At 45.0% G+C, this 18,740-nt stretch overlaps 1 protein-coding gene across 2 annotated transcripts in view; it reads right to left on the bottom strand.

The window, feature by feature from the left end:
• PCNX2 (pecanex 2) overlaps positions 1-18,740 on the bottom strand; it is a 223,058-nt gene that overhangs the window by 35,583 nt on the left and 168,735 nt on the right. For both annotated transcript variants that reach the window (XM_081038977.1, XM_081038978.1), the window contains 2 exons: positions 16,392-16,450; positions 12,380-12,595 (listed from right to left, as the gene is read on the bottom strand). In XM_081038977.1, coding sequence (XP_080895103.1) covers positions 12,380-12,595; positions 16,392-16,450 — 275 coding nt within the window. The remainder of the gene's footprint in view (positions 1-12,379; positions 12,596-16,391; positions 16,451-18,740) is intronic.

The following is an 18,740-nucleotide window of genomic DNA, read 5'->3' as shown; positions in this document are numbered from 1 at the left end:
ATCAAACAAAATGGGAGCAGTGTGTGTGTGTGTGTGTGTGTGTGAGAGAGAGAGAGAGAGAGAGAGAGAGAGAGAGAGAGAGAGAGAGAGAGACAGACAGAGAGAGAGACAGACAGAGAGAGAGACAGAGAGAGAGCGAGAGCGAGAGAGAGAGCGAGAGAGAGAGAGAGCGAGAGAGAGCGAGAGCGAGAGCGTCTATCTTGTGTACATGGAATGATGCAGAGTTTGGATTTCTGCCATCCCAGTGAAATAAGTTACCACCACCCACTGTGAGCCTGGGAGCATTTCTACATCGATGAAAGAACAATTGAGGAAACAGTTTGCTGGGAAGAACTGCTCAGCTTCATAGAGACGTCATACCTGCGAAAGATTTTTAATAATCACTTAGTTCAGGTAGGTCTGGGTACCACCTCTTAGCAACAAAAGATACATAGTCAGGATCACATAGTAAAACAATATGAAAATAATGACATCCAACTATTTTTGCACAGGCACTAATTTTGCATTCAAATGCGAATCAAGGCCCATATTCTTCTCAGAGAGGCTCACACAGTTTAGAGAATGTTCCCTCCAACTGGGAGACTTGAACATCGACTTCTCCCACACTGACTTTTTGCATCACTGCTGGAGATGAATGACAAGATGGCTGGCTGACTGGTGTTTCCACTGAAACTGACTCTTGGCTTCTTTTATGTTGCTGTGTTCTCATGGTCTAACTCAATGGGACATAGAAGGCATTCAATAAATATATTTAAAATTAATGTTGAAAGTATCCTGGAGTTTTGGGTTCTGATAGATCAGAATGCCTAGTGAAAACTGTGCAAATTCAGTTTTGAACTGAAAATGAATCTGTCAGATCCCAGATGTCTTGCCACATAGTTTCCTGAGTGTGGCCAAATGTGGGGCAGCCATTGGCACTATGGCTGGCAGCCCTCTCCTGACCACCTGGCCCTTTCCTCCTCCCTTTTCTTGTTTCCAAAGAAGCAAGCACTAACCCCACTCCCAACCTCTGTTTGCCATATCTACCAGAGACAGGCCAGGCCTGGCGTATTTATTCGCACTTAATTCCAACAAGGGATGAAGTCAATCTAAGAAGGCATACACAGTACAAAAACAAATGATAAAATTTCAGAGGAAATGGGGACAGGAAAAACATGATAACATCAGAATAATGTCAAGGGGCCCTAACTGTGTTCTATGATGCACTACATATTTACGAAAGGTCGGCCACAGATGTCACGCAGGCTTTCTAGCAGCCAACCTAGAGAGAAAACTTGAATAGTTTCTTGTGTCCTAAGACAAAATCATTGTTTGGAAAGATCACAGTTATTTCTGGCAAAGACACCAGGGAGACGATATCCCCAGGACCCTCCTGAAGAGAACACAGTGCATTATGGGAACACCATCCTTGATAGTATTTCACAGCAAGTACAAACAAAAGGTCCCCGGAGCCATCCTGACATGGCCAAAGCACAAAGAAAAAGCACTTCTGTAGGTGGCTCAAACAGTCCAGCCCTAGGGTCTGGACGTGGTCACCTGAGGGCAGAGTTCAGACTCAGAGTGCACATGGGGAGCATGTCCTTGGGGTGGATAATGTCTCTCCACCTAGTTTTGACAATTACTGTGTCCAGAGCAGCAGGGAATTTTGATGTTTTCTCCCTGATAAGCACCAGATATTCTGTGTGGCTGGTTGGTGTAGGTGTGCCTGCCTCAATGGTCAGCCTGGCCAGATGTAGAGGGGACCCTCTCTTGGGAAAGTTGGGACATGAAAGGGTGATAGTTGCCTGAACAAAAGGTCTGGCAACCTTCAGTTACCTTAAAGTGCTCCTGTGGGGGAGGTGCTTCGGCTGGCAAGCCTGGGCCAAGGGCAGGATCCCTGAAAGGGGAGGGGTGGTGGGACTCAGGGCAGGTGGCTGGAGTGGAAACTGGACTCCTATGGAAGCATTGGAACCTAATTCTGTAGGTAACAGGCAAGTGATGGGGATTTTTTAAGTCCCAAAGAAATGTGGGGAAAGTGGCTTTTAAGAGTCCCCTGCAGCCTTGCTGGAGTCAAGTACAGAAACCAGTGGTGGGAAGTCAGCCCCCCACAGTCCCAATTCAGGTGCAGAGTGATGGGGCTGGAACTAGGATGTAAGCTGTTTACCAAGAGGTCAGAGGAAGTGATGGAGACGCTGGGCCATTATGCGATGGGGACTTCAAAGGGACACATTTGAAAGGGTCCCCTGCAGCAGAAAGCCTGCACTGAAAGAAAATGTCAGCGTGCTTTACCACTTTCCAGCAAGAATGTGCATATTACAGCCTAAATGCAGGACATATTTTAAAGCGGAGCCTCTTGGCCCTCCAATTTTCCTCCTTATCTGATATGAGTACTTTGAGAAACAATGCTCAGTTGTTTCAAAGAATCTGACTAACTGGAATCCACAGAAAACCCCAAATATCATCAATATTATTACATTGGTGTTATTTTAAAATTTATAATGGTTTAAAATAATTTTACTAGACATTTATTTGAGCTGAGTTTTCAAATGGTCACTGCCTTCATCAGCCCAGTATGCACTGGGCCAAGCAATGAGGTCCCCAGGAGGGGACTCGCAGAAGAGAAGCTTGCACTGCCCTTAAAATACAGTCAATCTCTGCCATGGAGTGGATCCCAGTTGGGCACAGAGATGGTTTGGCCAGTACTCTTCATGCTGCGGGTGGGATGTAGAGACACACTGGGGTGTGGGCCTTAGATTGTTACATAACATGTATTCCCCTCGGAGGTCACAGTTAAAGTCATTCCTGAATTGCTTAGGGCCACAAAAGGAGGAGGCCATCAGGTAAGTCACCGCTGAGCTCAGAGCAGTTCAAGTCCGTGAACGTTTGGACTTCACAGGATGAGTATTACATGTAGGAAACACAAGACGTGAGAGATGGGGCTCAGACCCAGAGAACTCTTATTGGAGATACAGCCCCCTGACTGCCCCTTCTAGTATCGTGCCCAACTACAGCTCTCCTAGAAGCTCTTGGCGGTTGAATTCTGATTCTGAAGAATTGAGCTTTCCCAGAAAAGACTTATCTTCCAGAGAGTCTAGCTTCCCTGACGCCACCAGGGACAGAGAAAGGCTGAGGCTCTTGACTTGGGGCCAGTCTCTGATGGCAGCCTCCCCACTTTAGCAGAAGTAACTACAGCCGCTGTCACCAAGAGATTCTCCCATTACACTTTTTATTTCCTAAATGCTAAACATTCATGTGGGAATTACCCCTTTAAAGTAATCCAGCCTTAAAGTCTAGTGACATGACTGAGGTTACGGAGCGGAACTAAAATCAGTGACAGGATCGGCCTGTGGACCCCCAGATGACTGTAGGTCGTCATTATTTAACTGGACAACGTGTCCCCTAGTCCCCAGTTCCAGTCCTTCAGCAGCATTGGGCTCGTGCAGCTATTAAATACATGCTGAGAACGTAGAAGTGGATTGACCCACTGTGCAGTAGAGGAAAAAGACAAAATATGTGGGAATAATTTATAACATGTTTAATTTTGTGGACACAGCAGAATTTTTTTTTTAATCACAATTTTATATTCCAAGGAGCCTCAATTTGGTTTAAGATCTGTCCAAAGGAGTCCAATTTTTTTTCCCTAGGACTTGTTTGGCAAGTAGGAATTACAATGTGATATGATACCTTTAAATGAAAGAGCATTGATTTTCTCAGAGAAATTTTATTTCAAAACATCATCTATTTTTGTAGAGACGTGAATTATCAACTTAAAAAGTGATTTATCAGAGAGCAAGCATCTCATTTGTTGGACACAAACACATCAAGTTGCTTACGCAGGTATAATTTCCTCTTTCGTAAATAAGGAGACTGAGTCTCAAAAGAAACTTACCCCCTAGAAGGGTCTGGTCTTTTGAATTTAAAATCAGTATTTTTTTTTCTTTATTACACACTGTCTAATGAGCTTTTGACAATTTACAAGCAAAAGTTGCCTGAATTTGCTTTTTTCTACCAGCCCAGCTGAGAGAGTAAAATGAACCAAATTGCTTAGTACACATGGTAACTTATGTTGGGCAGGATGGAGGCGTAAGTATGAGAAATGGTATAATATATAATAATTATCTCTGTGAATGATGTTTTTTCCCCAATCCTGCCCCATTTACAGTTGAGAAAAGCAATGCACTCAACTTTCCTCAGAAGTCTGGTACTTCCTATTCATATTTAATTGAAAGTCAAATTATCTTCCTTTCCTCCCACAAACTTATTTTTGAGTGTTGATGTTCAAATATGCAGACTCTGCTAACGTCCCACAGGAAAGCCCCTTCTCTTCCCAGACTTGCTATCCAGACAAGCATGGCTTTGTCTCTCCCACTAACATATCACATAATTTGAAATTAAGAAAAATATGGGTTTAAGAATTCTGAATGGAGAACCTGTTATTTTATGGGTAAAATTTGCAACAAAAGGATTTAACAGATTATTCAAGCTATGCAGACATAAGAACTAAGGAATCACTAATGACCTAAATGTTGCCATAGAGAAGAGAGAATTCTAGATAGTTCCAAGATTAGTGGGAGAGCTATCGCTCTACATGGATTAGCCAGTTAGGATAAAGGTTTGGGTTGGATTAGCTTTAGATAAGATTAGGTTACACAGATATTTTTAAAATGTCCCCAAATGCCAGTGATTATGGGGTGTTAGTCAAAGTATGAGATGGCTGATAACATTTCACACACACAGGCACATAAATCCTGTCTTCTGATATTTTCCAGACCCCATGGCAATGTGCAGCGACCTCCTGATAACCATGTCTTTCCCTTTCACGTTCACTCCGTGAGAGCTGTCAGGTTTCATGGCTGCTGAGGCAGACAGGACCCCAAGAAACCGAGCTGCCGAACAGGGTGCCGCCATGGTGAATTCTAGCAGCACGTTCAGCTGAAACTCTTGTTTTTGAGTTTCAACAACCAAGTAGATTTTTAAAAAACGGTTACTCATTCTTTTTCCCCCATATTCTCTCCTTATTTATTCTTCCTCCCTCTCTGCCTCCCCCCTCCCTCCCTCTCTTCCTTTCCCTCACTCCCTCCTTCTCTCCCCTCCCCTCCCAGCTATGGGGTCCAGGGAGAAGACCATGGACTTTGGGGTCAGCACATCTAGGTGTTTGCTCCTCCCCCACCACTGGTGACTGTGAAGCTTTGGGCAACTTGCTGAACCTCATTTACCCAATTCTGTCAGGTCTAAAATAGGGATAAAAACACCCCCGTTATAGAGTTATTAATAAGGAATCTTCTGATGATATAAGTGAGGTGCTTACTATGGCACCTGGCGTATAACGGGTGCTCAGAGCATGTTAACTGTCTCTACTTTCTCACTCAACGACGTTTACAGGGTGTCCTACCCTGTAGGAGGCGGGCAGTGCACTGGGGAGGGACGCAAATAAGACAAGTAGGCTTGTCCTTTGAGGGTCTTATCGCCTGGTTTGGTGGAGTTATCATAGCCTTCAGGAACAAAGAACTGAATGTAAACTGGCCTTGGTTTTCACATTATTACTTATTAGTTTGTTGTCAGGAGACATTTATTGACCGTCCACCCTGGGAGGCCACACGCCACATCATGGCTAATGGTCACAGGGGTCATGACCCACACATGCAAACACCCAAGAGCAAACTTAGCACTTATCACAACTTTGTTTTCAGTAAAAGGACAAAGTGATCAATATTGGTTATGTTCCCTTGTTTGACAAAGTTATATGAGAAAAACCTGGAAATACTTAACCATATGGGAATGTAGAATATATATACAAATACAGTATCATTCATTGTAAGGAAAATACTGAGAAATGAATAAATTAACAGAGAAAATGTAGTGATACAAGTAATAGGAAATGTAAATGTCGCCATAACACCTTCAATTCTGATATAGTTTTTCTTGAGCTTTCTAAAAACCCACTTTATCAAATGACTCTAATATTTCCTAAGACCTCCCCTAAGAAGATTTCTGGAAAACACCCCTTGCTGTGATAAAAATGTAGCAGTTCTCTGCTAATGAGAATAAGGAACGCTGCCTGCATACCTGCGTGCAAATTAGATTTCATTTCAGCAGCGTCAAAACTGTCGCCGCCTGGGACCCAGCATCTGCTTCACCTCCCACGAGAGAACTGCTTTGCTGTGGTTCAGATCACCTGCCCTGGGAAGCCAGACTCTCCGCAGCCGAATTTCCACACTGCTCCGTAAATCACATCTTCCACTGCCCCACCCTCACCCAGGCCATGAACTTCAGAAATCCTTTCACTGCGCCCTCTGCAACTCAAGGTCCATTCTTCAACTTTTCCTTGGTGCTTGGCTGGAGACCCAGTGGGGCTGTTTGCATGCATTCCTCTCACCACTGGGTCTGAGGCAGCTGGAAGGTGTCCTCTTGTTTCTCACTGACGCTTTCAGGCCATTCTCTCACTATTCTCACACCATCCTCTCCTGGGCTGTCTTCCATGACCCCTCGAGGTCATTCCCAGTCCTTCCATGAAGGTATTGGCTCTGGCTCACCACCACTCTCCAACACACCTCCTGCCATCATTCCTGGGATTTCAGTACCCACAGAAGGTCCTTCCAATATCGGGGACGGGGGCACCTCACCTGTGATGCTCTGTTGAATATCCTGATATAAAGTGGGGGGTGGGGTTGCAACTAGATTCATGATATGGACCTTCTGAAAGGCTGCGTATGTGATCGAAGGTATTATACCCCAGTTACTTAGCATTTAATAAACCAAATAAACACTAGGGTACGCATTTCAAACAAACACCCAACAGGAGTGAAAGAAAGTGAAATGGTCAGGTAGGAAGAGAAGTTCTGGTTAAGAGAGTCATGGGGTTTGCCCAGCTCAGCCACTGACTGGCTGTGAGCCTCGGGAGACACACATCTCCGGGGGCCTGGCTTTTCCCATCAGTTGAATGGGAGGAAGTGATGGGACTGTGGCCATTCTGAGGGTTGATGTCACTTCACAGGCGAGTGCTCTGGCCCTAGCTTGGAGTTCACATGCATCCCATGAAAGACTCTCTCTAATGCCTTTTCGGTTTTGCTCCTATTTTTGGTGCTTCACCTCTTCAGACAATTGCCTGGCTTGTCTTGTTGGCAGCATTGTGATTCCTCATTCATTTTTCTCCTATTCTAACAGAAATAAGCAAACCTATCATTCTAGGTCACCTGGATGACAAAAGGAGAACAGAAATGAATTGAACAGATAATCAACTCTAGCTTTTCCATTTTTCTGTGTCCACCTACTGGAATGATAGGTTATATGCGACTTATAACCCAGTAGAGTCTATTTCTTTTGAAGAACCTTGAACTTGGTGCCCCTCACGCTGTTTGCCTTCTAAAGTACATTATCTGGTAGCCTGACTTAGATTTAGAGCCAGTGATTAATCCGTCAACCGTTGAATTAATCCATCAATTCTTCAGCCTGCCTCAAAGGCTCCCTGGTTAGGACGATGCAAGAAATAGTCTAATCCTAACAGCAGCAGCCGCTATGATACTGTTATCTTTTATTAACAAGAAAAGAACTATTTCTATTCTGGGAGCATGGGCCAAAGATGTAGAATAGAAAACATGGCTTCTTTCCTTATTTGCATTCTTGATTTGAATTTGTATAATCACTTACTACAGTACCAGCCAATGGAAATAGGATGTGCCGTGGACCTTGATTATTCAAATAAAGATCAATCTTCTGGGCTACCGAGAGTCTGAACCCTTATTCTACATTTGGGAAATTTCCCACTGTGCCACCGACTGCGTAACTGTTCACCAAAGCCTTTTTCTTTTTCTCTTGGGTATTCAGCTAGACAGCATTTCACAGCTTCTCTTATAATTATGTCAATTCTTGAGGATAGACTGCAAGAGCAAATGACATATCCCAGGTCCCGGCCTGGCGCATCACAATCTTCCACACGATCCCCCCTGCTTGATACTAAAGCCCAGGGTGACCTCAAAAGCAGTATGCTGGGGAACAGGCAGAGCTTCCATTCGTCAGGAGCCCTGGTGGTTTGGAACAGAACCATCGCCCCACCACCTGCTCCCACTGACTGGACTCTGAGTATAAAACACACATCTGTTGTATCAGCCATGAGAGCTAGAACCTCACTGTTACAGCAGCTAGCAGGACTTCAACCAATGGACCATATTATGACTCTCAGGGAAAGCCGGTGATCACCTCCCACTACAGGAACTGGAAAGTCAGACACTTTCCCAGCCTCCCTTGCGCCTAGGGTACATGCATGTGATCTCAGATGTATCCATCAGATACACCATGAGCTGGTGACACAAAGAAGCAGGGCTCATGTGGAATGGATGCCGGAAGGGAGGCAGCAGCAGGGCATATCATCTAGTTTCCAGGGCCAGCCGCGTCCAATACCAGGGTCACGTGTTGATGACGTGAGGGTCGTGCCTGCGTCTACCAGCTGAAATGTGACCTCTTCATGGTGTGATGTTAGACATGTTTCTTGTCTGATACCCACCATGCCTGCTTCTCCAGCCTTCTCAGCAAAGCTATGCCCTGCCAGGATCTTCCAAGAAACCCTTCTCCTGCGTAAATTACCAGAGTTGATTTCTGTTGCTTGCAGCTAAGAATTCCTGTTGGTGCAAATGCATCCCATTCAGTGAGCGAGAGACAGGCGGACTTTCCTGCTCCCTGGTTTTGAGAGGTGCCTTCCCCTGGGGAGTCCAGTTATTTCCTGAGAAAGTCAGCCTCTGCTGGGAGCAGATTACGTTCCCACTGCTGGCTTCAGGAGGAGAACTCAGGCATCTGTATTTTGACTGCCCCAGGTTGTGCTGAAGTAGATTAAATTTGAACAAAATAAATCTTGCTATCTGGGAAAATAGGGAATGGAAATAAAAGTGAATGCCCAAGAAGTATCTTAGAAAACACTCCAGGAGGAGAAAGAACACCAGATCTTTCCTGGGAACACTGTACTATGTGTTGGGAAGAACAGAAAACGGAACAGTCATTTTAGGTCAACTGGATTCTTCCTGCAACAAAGGCACAATGTAGATTTTTCAAGCTGTAGATGTTCTCTCAGGGGTCCTGTGCTCCAAACCACAACCAGACTAGGTCAAAGAAAACACGTTGTGCAAGGGTGAGCGTTACTGGGGCAGCTCACCCGGCATTTTTCTTCTCAATATGTTGCTACTGTGCTTAAGCTACCCTCACAGTCGGCGTGCGTTTCTTCCAGGGTTGGCAGGAGGAGGGAAGGTAGACTTGCAGTAACGGGGAGACACTCCTGGGCAGTCTCACTTCACAAAACCCCAGCCTCTCTCCTGTGCCTGCCCGCGGGGCGTCAGTTCTGAGCCCCCTTCCATAGTTCAACCAATGAGGTGTCTGGGGTCTGGTATATTGGTGCCCGGTGAATCACGCAATGTGACAAAGCCCCTTTTCTATCACTTGAATCTGAGCTGACCTTGGGAGTGACTTTGGCTGATAGAACGCGTTGGGGGTGACACAGTGCCTGACCTGAAGGCTGGGCTGTCAGAGGCCTCGGAGGGCTCGTGTTTCCCCTTTTGGAACCCCGAGACCACCTGGTTGTGAAGATGGTGAGAATAGCCCACTAGAGGCTCAGTGGAGACCTGGAGACGAGCCACCATGACAGGGGTGGTAGCCAGCCCCGGACGTGGCCCTTGGACATTCCAGCGTGGCTCATCTATCAGCTGGATGCAGCTGTGTGAGTAACCGGGTGAGAGCGGCAGAGAGCTAAGCTACCAGCCAACTCACACAATCGTGAGAAAGAATAAGACATCCTTGTTGTCTTGAACCATTACATTTGGTGATGGTTGGTCGTGCTCCCCAAAATACTTGATTTGAGGTGAGACCAAAACATTCCAAGTGACAGATTAGGCAGAACCTCTCTTTTGTGAAATGAAGAGCTGGCAGACAAAGTGCTGCAAAGTTCTAGAATCTGATTAACTTTGAGCCGTTAAACTCAAAGGTCAGTTAAGTTTGCTAAAGGAGCTGTCAGCCGCATGAAACCTGTGATAGAAACTATAACTCAGATTCAACTAGGCTAACTTTGAAAGTTCTGCCTTTGAATTCCAGAAAAAAGGGAACACTCTCAAAATAGACGATTCTGTTGCATTACTGTATCACAGACACTTAATTTCCACCCCCTCCTGTGGCATTTTCTGGCATTTGTGCACAATTTTAGGGAAGCGCTGCTTCTCAAGTTCTGTAGAATCTGACTACTGCTCCCTCAGCCCAGTGACCTTTTCCAAAATAAGCTCCCTAAATTAGATTCCTAAAATTTGTAAGGGTGCACAGAAAGCACACCTAAATTGTGCAATGCACCACTCCAGAGAAATTCATTTAGGAATGGATAGTCACAAAACAATGCTTAGAAATTCTCATCCACAGAACCAAAAGACTCGGTCCTCTGTAGGGTAGGATATTAAAGATGTGAAGTAATGGCAATTTGTTCTCGGCTAAAAGATGCCCTTTGGTCACTGGGAGGTTCTGGCTGGCTATGGCCTGGCTCCGACTCACCTTTCTAGCATTATCTCTGATCCCTTCCTCCCAAATCACCTGGAAACCACATCTGGCTACTTCTTGCCTCTTTGTTATTACACCGGGTGTCTTTCGTCTCTCGACTGTGGCCTCTCCTCTGCCAAGCTGATCCGGTCTCATTCCAGGGCCCCTTCTCAGGTTCCTGTGGTGCCCCCCAAACGGCGCAGCCATGATACTCAGCTCACTGGTCACTAATTACTCGTTACCTGTCTGTCTTCTCAGCGAGGGTCCAAGTGCCTTAATTGGGGCCTTCACTTCTGTATTCATAGCACCCAGCCCAGTGCTTGACATATAACGAGTGCTGAATAAATGTCTCCTGAAGGAATACAAGGCGCCTAAGTCCAATTAGTACTGGATATATTCACTTGGATTACTCAAGGGCATTTTAAATTAAAATATCCGAAACGGAGCTCTTGACGACACCCCCAAATCAAAAGTTCTTCTCCTAATCCCAGGTTCCCAGTTTCAGTAAATGTGCCTCTCTCCACCCAGGCACCTGACCTAGAAACTGGGGAGTATGGCCAGCCCTCCCTATCCCCCCAGCATCCAGCCCTGCCTTCCCCACCCCCAAACCTCCCTGCTCTTCTGTGGCTCCACCATCCTCTGCCTGGGTGACTACAAGCCAGTCCTAAGTGGTCTCCCTGTTTCTGCTTTTGCCCCCCTCTAGTACATCCTCTACACAGCTACCCAAACCATCTCATAACGTGCAAATAAGCTCAGTCATTCCCCTTTCCAGGCACCCCTACAAGGCTCCCCATTATGCACAGAACAAAATGCAGTCCCACGTGACCTAGCCTCCAGCTTACCTGGTGCCAGCATGCCAGTTAGCTCTAGTCACCCTGGGCCTGCGGGTGCAGGAACCCTCTGAGGGGCTCTCGTCTCATCCATTCGGCACTTATAGGTTCCTGGCCGGGAACTTCCTTCTTCCTGTGTCCTCTAGAGGCCTTCCCTGACCATCCCATGTAACGCAGCAGCTCGTCACGCTCACCCCCTACAGTGATCATGGTCACAGAACCTCATCTACCTCCTTCACGGCACTTTCTCCAAGCCGTAATTAGTTTGCCCATTTATTTCCTTGTTACTTTCCATGCCTCCCAGGGAAGGTGAAAACCATCAGCGTGAGGCTCTTTCCAGTGAGGTACCCACTGCATCTCCAGCACTGGAACTTTGCCGGACACAGGGGAGGTATTAGGAAAACACGTATTGAACAAAGAAATAAACAAAGAGCAGAGAAGAAGGGACACGAGCACGCGTTATGTGCCACCTGCGTGCGCCACCATGTACGCCAGCATCTGATCAATGGAGAAACCGGGGTCAGACTTTCAAGATTCAGGACAACTCGGCAGCCACAAAGTGATGAGTGTTCATGCAGGGCCTGCATGTATCTCATCTCATTTAAATCACACAAGAGTGTTGTGAGGCAGCCATCCTTATTACACCCATCATTTTACAGAGACAGAGAAAGGCTCAGAACAACAAATGACGTGCCCACAGCACACAACCCCTGTGACCCACAGACCCAGGCTGTTTCAGGTCTGGCTGACTCCACATGCAGCCCACGCATGTCCCACGACTTCCTGTTGCTTCTGAGATTTTCCCAGAAGGTTTGAAACCGAAGGACTGACTTGCTCCTCCAAAGCTTTACACCAGGTTTCACGTTTCACTTTCCTGTCCCTTCAGACGGCTGGGGCTTATTTATATCAGAATACTGGACACAGGCAGATGTGGCAAGCCTCCTACTTCTCATTCTACAGGACAGGCATTCCATTCTTCCTCTTTAATGGTGACGTCTTATTAAAGCTTTGCATGATGATGAAGTCAAGCCACTGATTTCCCACAACTTCCACAATAAGGAGATCCTTACCTCGAAATTCCAGTCCTCGAAGTTGGAAGGTGACAAGCCCGTTTCCAATTTCAATCAGGTGAACAAAAGCATTGAGGTAATCTGAGGCCAAAATAAAGCAGTCACCAGAGCTGTAGCTCCCCCATCGACCAAGAATTAAGTCTCCACAGAGGGATTCCTGGAGGGCCCTTGTCAAGTGCTCATAAAAGATGGAATTGAGATTGTTGTCATCGTTCCCTAAAGACAGAACGAGAAACAGGCTCGGTGAATGCTCACTCCTATGTACGCAGACCTAGGAACAGTGAGTTGGCATTTCATTAAGGCTAAAATCAGACTTTTTAGATACTTTGCCCGTTTTAGAGGATTTCGTGAGACCCTCCAATTTGTTCCCTTTACACTTTTTTCTAGGCAATCTCAGCTACACAAATGGATTGAATTACTGTCTAAATGCAGAAAACTTACAGACTCATACCTCCAGCCGAGTCTTCTCATCTGAGCCCTAGACCTGTACACCTCCTTGTGTACTGACCGCCTTCCCTGGTACGTCTCGGACGCTCCTGACCTTCAGCATGTCCAAGCCAGGCCCCCCCTGTTCCCCATCTCAGTGAATGGCACCAACAGCCCGTCAGCCGTAACCCCGGCATCTTTGTTCCCATTCCTCGCACTCTCCATTTTACTTTCTTTTAATATTTTTCACATCTTTCTACCTTTCTCTAATTCCACTACCTCTAGCCTATTCCAAGCTACATTATTTCCCAAGTGGACAACCACAGTAGTCATGTGACTCACGTATGCACCTTCCCTGGGACGTGTTATCAAACCACACCAGAACAGCTTTACAAACTGAACAGCTGGACGTGCTACCCCAGACACCCTGGCCCCATTCCTTCAAGCCCGCTTCTCAGCGCTCTTAAGATGGAGATGAGACTTCTTCACATCACCTGTAATAGGGTCTCATATACTTTACCATCCACAGGAATAAGCTGGGATGGTCCTGAGCCAACACAGGATATGTGGCCCCACGAGACGCACCTGCTCCTGCTTCTGTCTCCATCCTCACCTCACCCTGTGGGCTCAGCAACACAGAACTGGCTTCCGCTGAGTGACTCATGTACCGCTTCGCACCCTCGGCCTTGGCCGACACTGATCTTTCTGCCTGGGTTTCTCTTCCACACCTCTCCAGTTTATTACCATACTATTCTCTGGACCTCAGCTCTATCACCACTTATGGAAACTTTCTCCGACCACTTGGCTGGGCCAAATCCTCTGCTATCTCCCGTTGTCACCATGATCCTGTGCTTTGAAGCACTTGTTACAATTGGACTTTGACTTTTGTTTTCTTGTGTGTATATATGTGTTTATGATTATTTGATTAACATCTGATTTCTCCAACGCACCATAAAGTGAAGACAGATCTATGTCTATTTCGCTTAATTTTATATCTCAACCCTGACAGAATTCCTAACATGGAGTGGGGACTAACTAAGTATCCGTTGAATTGTAGATAACACCATAGATTGCACAGTTTCTCTAAGAGAAATTTTGTTAAGAGCATACCCGTTAAGTACTCAAAGTCACTGGAGTATAATTTATAGACAGGAAACAGCATCTCTCTCTATATGCTATAATGTAGATAATTATTGCTAGCATTATATATTATGTACAAATATGTTATATATTATATGACTATAGACATAAATTATTAAATATACATGCCATTTATTGTGTTTAAATTATATATGTATATAAAACTCCGATCTACTAAGGGCTAGTTCATGCAGAGCGAAGTTCAGTCTTCTGAGTGAATCCTATAATTCTCGAACAATGCCGACAGCCAAGTAATCACCCCATAGAAAATGCATCTGAGAGGCCGCCATGCTGCACACAGCGTGTTCTGTCTTGTTGCTGAGCACAAGTCCCTGGCGTGTACTGCAGTTTGTTTATTCACTCACCAGTTGAAAAACATGTGGGTTGTTTCCCGTTTGGGTGATTATGAGTAAATCCACTAAAAATATTCACGAACAGAAGTTTGTGTGCACACAGTTTTCATTTCTCCTGGGGAAATCCCTAGGAGTGGCACTGCCCAGCTCCAAAAGGGCTGTACCCTTATTGCATCCTCCTCCCTCTCCCTCCATGACTGAGAGTCTGGCTCATTCTGCCTCCTTGCCAGCAATTGGTGTGGTCAACTGTTTGTTTAATTTTAGCCATTCTTACTGGGTGGGTAAATGATGACACCAAGGGAAGAGTCCAGGAAGGATATAGCAAAGTGATGGAGTGATGGGTTGCCTTGCTTCACAATGGAAATCCAGGGTTTGTGTGTTTGGGGGAGCGTAGAATTTGGGGTTCCTGGTGTACTTCCCTTATCTCCCTGCTGAGCCCTGACTCCTTTTGCCCCCTCCATTGGATCTCAAATGATGAAGGATAGAAACGTTTTTGAGAAGAACGAATAAACTGGGAAATCCTCCTGGATTCTGGTCCTGTGGCTGGAGGAAGTACTGGGAGAGACATTTGCATGCAACTTTTATTTTAGGAGAATCTTTTCTTTGGGGAGTACATTCTGGTTCTGGAAAGCATAATGCTGCCCAGAAGAGAAAATGCCTGAAGCAAAACTCAAGGCTCCAGTCTAGGCTGCCTACTGGAGGGCGACAGAGATTCAGGGAGGTAGGTCGAGATAAATAAACACTGTGGCTGAACAGGGCTCCCTCCCATGGGAACCGAAGCACGACTGGGGGGACAGGAAGGTAAAGACTGACCCCAAGGGTACCCATATAAGTGTGCCGATCCACCTCCAAGCAATATAAGGTCATACTACCAAATTATGAAGTTCATTGCTAGGCATTCATGACAGTTAAAAGCTGAATTGAAATTAGTATATTTATAAGCTAATTATGATTAATGGAAAGAAACTGTTCTACAGGCTGAGTCATGTCATATCATCTGATAAAGTATCTGTGTGCTTGATTTCCTATGCAGAGGAAGCCTGCCTGACCTGCCATTATACTCATTTTCTACGATGAATCAGCTCACATCCCGAGACACTAATTAGAGATTACTTTGAGTCTCTGGCACTTCTAAAGGAAGGGCCTGAATGACAGAATTACCTTTTGCTCAATTGTTCAAACGATTTGACGTTTAAATAAAACAGTTTAACCCAGTAAAAGTGGAGATCTTCTCAGAACACACTGACCACAAATTAGGTTAAAATGACACAAAATTCTGAATAATTACAAGCATAATGCACTCACAAAACCGTCCTTATGCCTAATATCAATGGCCCTGCGATGTCATCGAGTCCCACAGCTACACTTGAGAGATTTTTGTACCCACCCCAAGCTGTACCGACATAAAGTTCAAAAAACAAAACAAAATAAAAACTCTCTGTCTAGCTATTTTAAAATTTCAACTTATGATTTCAAATTAATCATGTATATGCAATTCAATTACAGATAATGAGCATGATACAATTCTTCCCAGACAAAATTGTTGGCACAGGGGAAAGTGAGGTGGATAAAAATAGAGAAGTTCAAATTTGCATTCTGATATGAGGAAAAAAGAGGTAGAATGTTTAAGAATTAGATACAGTATGGAAAGAAAAAGAAGTAAAATAATTTTCTAGCAGGTAAATCCTTCCATAGATAATAAATGCTGAACGAAATTTCTGAAGACTGCTGGATCGTGGATCCCGGAATGGCTTGCCTTTGAGGATATTACATGCTGATATTATTCCAAAGAATTATTTTTTTTTTTGGCTAAAATACCAAGGTTTATAGTGTGTATTGGAAATTTATCATATGCAATATAAACAGGCTTAATTAACAGAGACGTTCAATTCATTATTTATAATCAATTCTAAATAATGGAGGAATGAATTTCCAAACCAAATGAGCTTTGGAGTCGGCATATTTACCAAGACACGCGTTGTCTCCACAATAATTAAAAATAGCGAGTACTTAATTCCCTTTTTGGATTGAAGGAACCCATCTATATGACAACATAAATAGTCTTTAAAAAGAGGAGGAAGATATCTTCTTACCTGGATCCCTTTCAATTTGGACTGCCAGTCTCGTGTTGGAATTATCCATGCGCCTCGTACTAGAAGGGGCCACAAAAAGGTGAAAGGTCATGCTTCGATCTGTACAGGTGAGAGAGCTGGTTTATACAATCAGCTGGGTGAGTGGGAAACGCAGGGGAGATGGAGCTCACATATTACGATGTCCACTCCAATCTAATGATGGAGGGAGGGTCTCATGGTAAAGAAGAGAGGAGAACATACAAGGAACACATGGTGGGGGAGAGATAATGAGTTCTCTGGATGAGACAATGGCCTTGTGCCTTGTCAATTGGGAGCACCTGATTCAAACACTAACAGCAAGCACTTGAACCGCCCGCGGAATGCCAGTCACTCCGGAACTTGAGAGCTGGGCGCACATAAGCGTCTTTTCAATCTGATTCCAGAAAGTCATGGGGAGTAGTCTAATATTTGCTTTCAAGAGTTGGGTGCGTACTTACAGGCCTTTCTTAGGTTAAACCACAAAAAGGAAAACAGCTCTTACCGACTTAGGAGAAGACAGATTGTCTGTAGCCGTGGTAACAAGTGGTCACCAGTACCAGTTTTAAACCTCTTCCATTATAACTCACCTCAGTTCACAACTTTTGAAAGCCAGCCAACCCATGGTGGCCCTTTGCTTCTAAACGTCATCCAGTGAGGGACAGACTCACTCCAGACTTCTGACGGGTGAAAGATCTACAATAGTTTCCCCGAGTAACTGCCTGTGCAGATGGCATCACCCCACTGATGCCTCTAAAACTTCACCAATCCCAGCATGGAACATGTCCCCAAAACCCTTTATAAGTGCCACGGTCTGCTGTGCTCAGAGAGACTGTGCCTGACTAGCTTTGTCATTCCAGTTCAGATATTGAGTGGCGGTCTCATCATCCTTTGAAGTATGGCATGAAATTGATGTCGACCATACGAAGTTGATGATATTCAACTACTTATGACCTACAAAAAATGGCAATTTCATATGGTTAAACCTACCTAAGCCATGAATAAACGGCTTTCACTGGAAATACATCACTGAACATAGGGTTCCACACACATTTGAATATAACGAGGGTCCAACTAATATCTGGAAAAGCTGATCTCGGCAGGCCTGTCCTCTGTCACTGCTCACTCGGCCAGCGGCCTTTTCTGCTCCAACCTCACGGGCCTTTGGCTGGGTGTTCAGCACGCCCAGGCCTCCTTTTCCTCCCACCCCTCTCTCCTCTGCATCTTTTGCGACTGCTGTGTCCGCCACTCCCTCTCCAATTCCACACACTTTTCCTTCTTGACTCTCATCCTTCAAATCAGCTCAAGTCTCACTTTCTCAGCAAAGCCGCTCCAGGTCAGCTCCACGCATCACATGCTCTTTCGCGCAGCGTGCCTCTTTTGGGGAGCATGGTTAACACCACTAATAATAATGGCATTATTATATGTCTAAGTATGCCTATTTACTATTATGCCTGTTAGCTAATTTTTTATTATTATTATGTCTCATTATTAAATGAGTAATTACAAGGAAGTAAGTAGCACTTACTTGTGCAAGTACTTTCCATGTATTAACTCATATCTCCACAACTACTTTCTGAAGAAGGTACTGTTGTTATGCCCATTCTCACGGAGAAGTAGTCGGACACACAGTGCGATGAAGTCAAGGTCACCCAGCTAACAGGTGGTAGAGCCAGGCTGAGGCCAGGCAGGCTGGCTCTGGAGCCTTTGCCCATGCCACATTTATTTCACTATACCTGTCTCTTACACCAGAGCCTAAGTATCACGAGGCAAGCTCTGGCTCACAACTGGCGCACGGTAGTCACTCAGTAAGTCTTTGTTGAATGAAGAAATGAATAGTCAAGATAATGCTGCATCTAAAGTTTTTCTCTCTCATGATACCTGCTAAGAAGAAAGGAGAGCCACTGCTACGAGATGACATTTAACCTCGATCATTGACAGACTATGATTTAACAAATGACGAACGCTTGTTGGTAATGGTGTTTAAGAAGAAACCACCAAATGCAGACTTCTTTTGTGAACTTGTCTCTTGGAAATCAGGACAGATAAAAAGATACTTAGATGGAACTGTAATTTGAATAAACGAAAAGGTCTGTTTTCAGAAAAAAGTATTCTCTTTTCCGCATACGTCTCAGATATTCCAGAAGCACCTTGGCACCACTCTGTTTGACCTTGGAGTTGGTGAGAAGGAGTAGTCTCACAAAGGCCGTTAACCCAGCTCGCTGTCCTATCACTGCTTCAGTTTTCCTCACAAATACCCTCAGACCAGCTTTGAAAATAAAAGAGCCAGGATGGCAGAAAATAAAGCGAACAACAAAAGTCTTTCTAATGAAA

The sequence above is a fragment of the Rhinolophus hipposideros genome (genome assembly GCF_964194185.1).
Source record: "Rhinolophus hipposideros genome assembly, chromosome: 26".
NCBI lineage: Eukaryota > Metazoa > Chordata > Mammalia > Chiroptera > Rhinolophidae > Rhinolophus > Rhinolophus hipposideros.
This window is presented reverse-complemented; position numbering and strand designations above follow the sequence as displayed.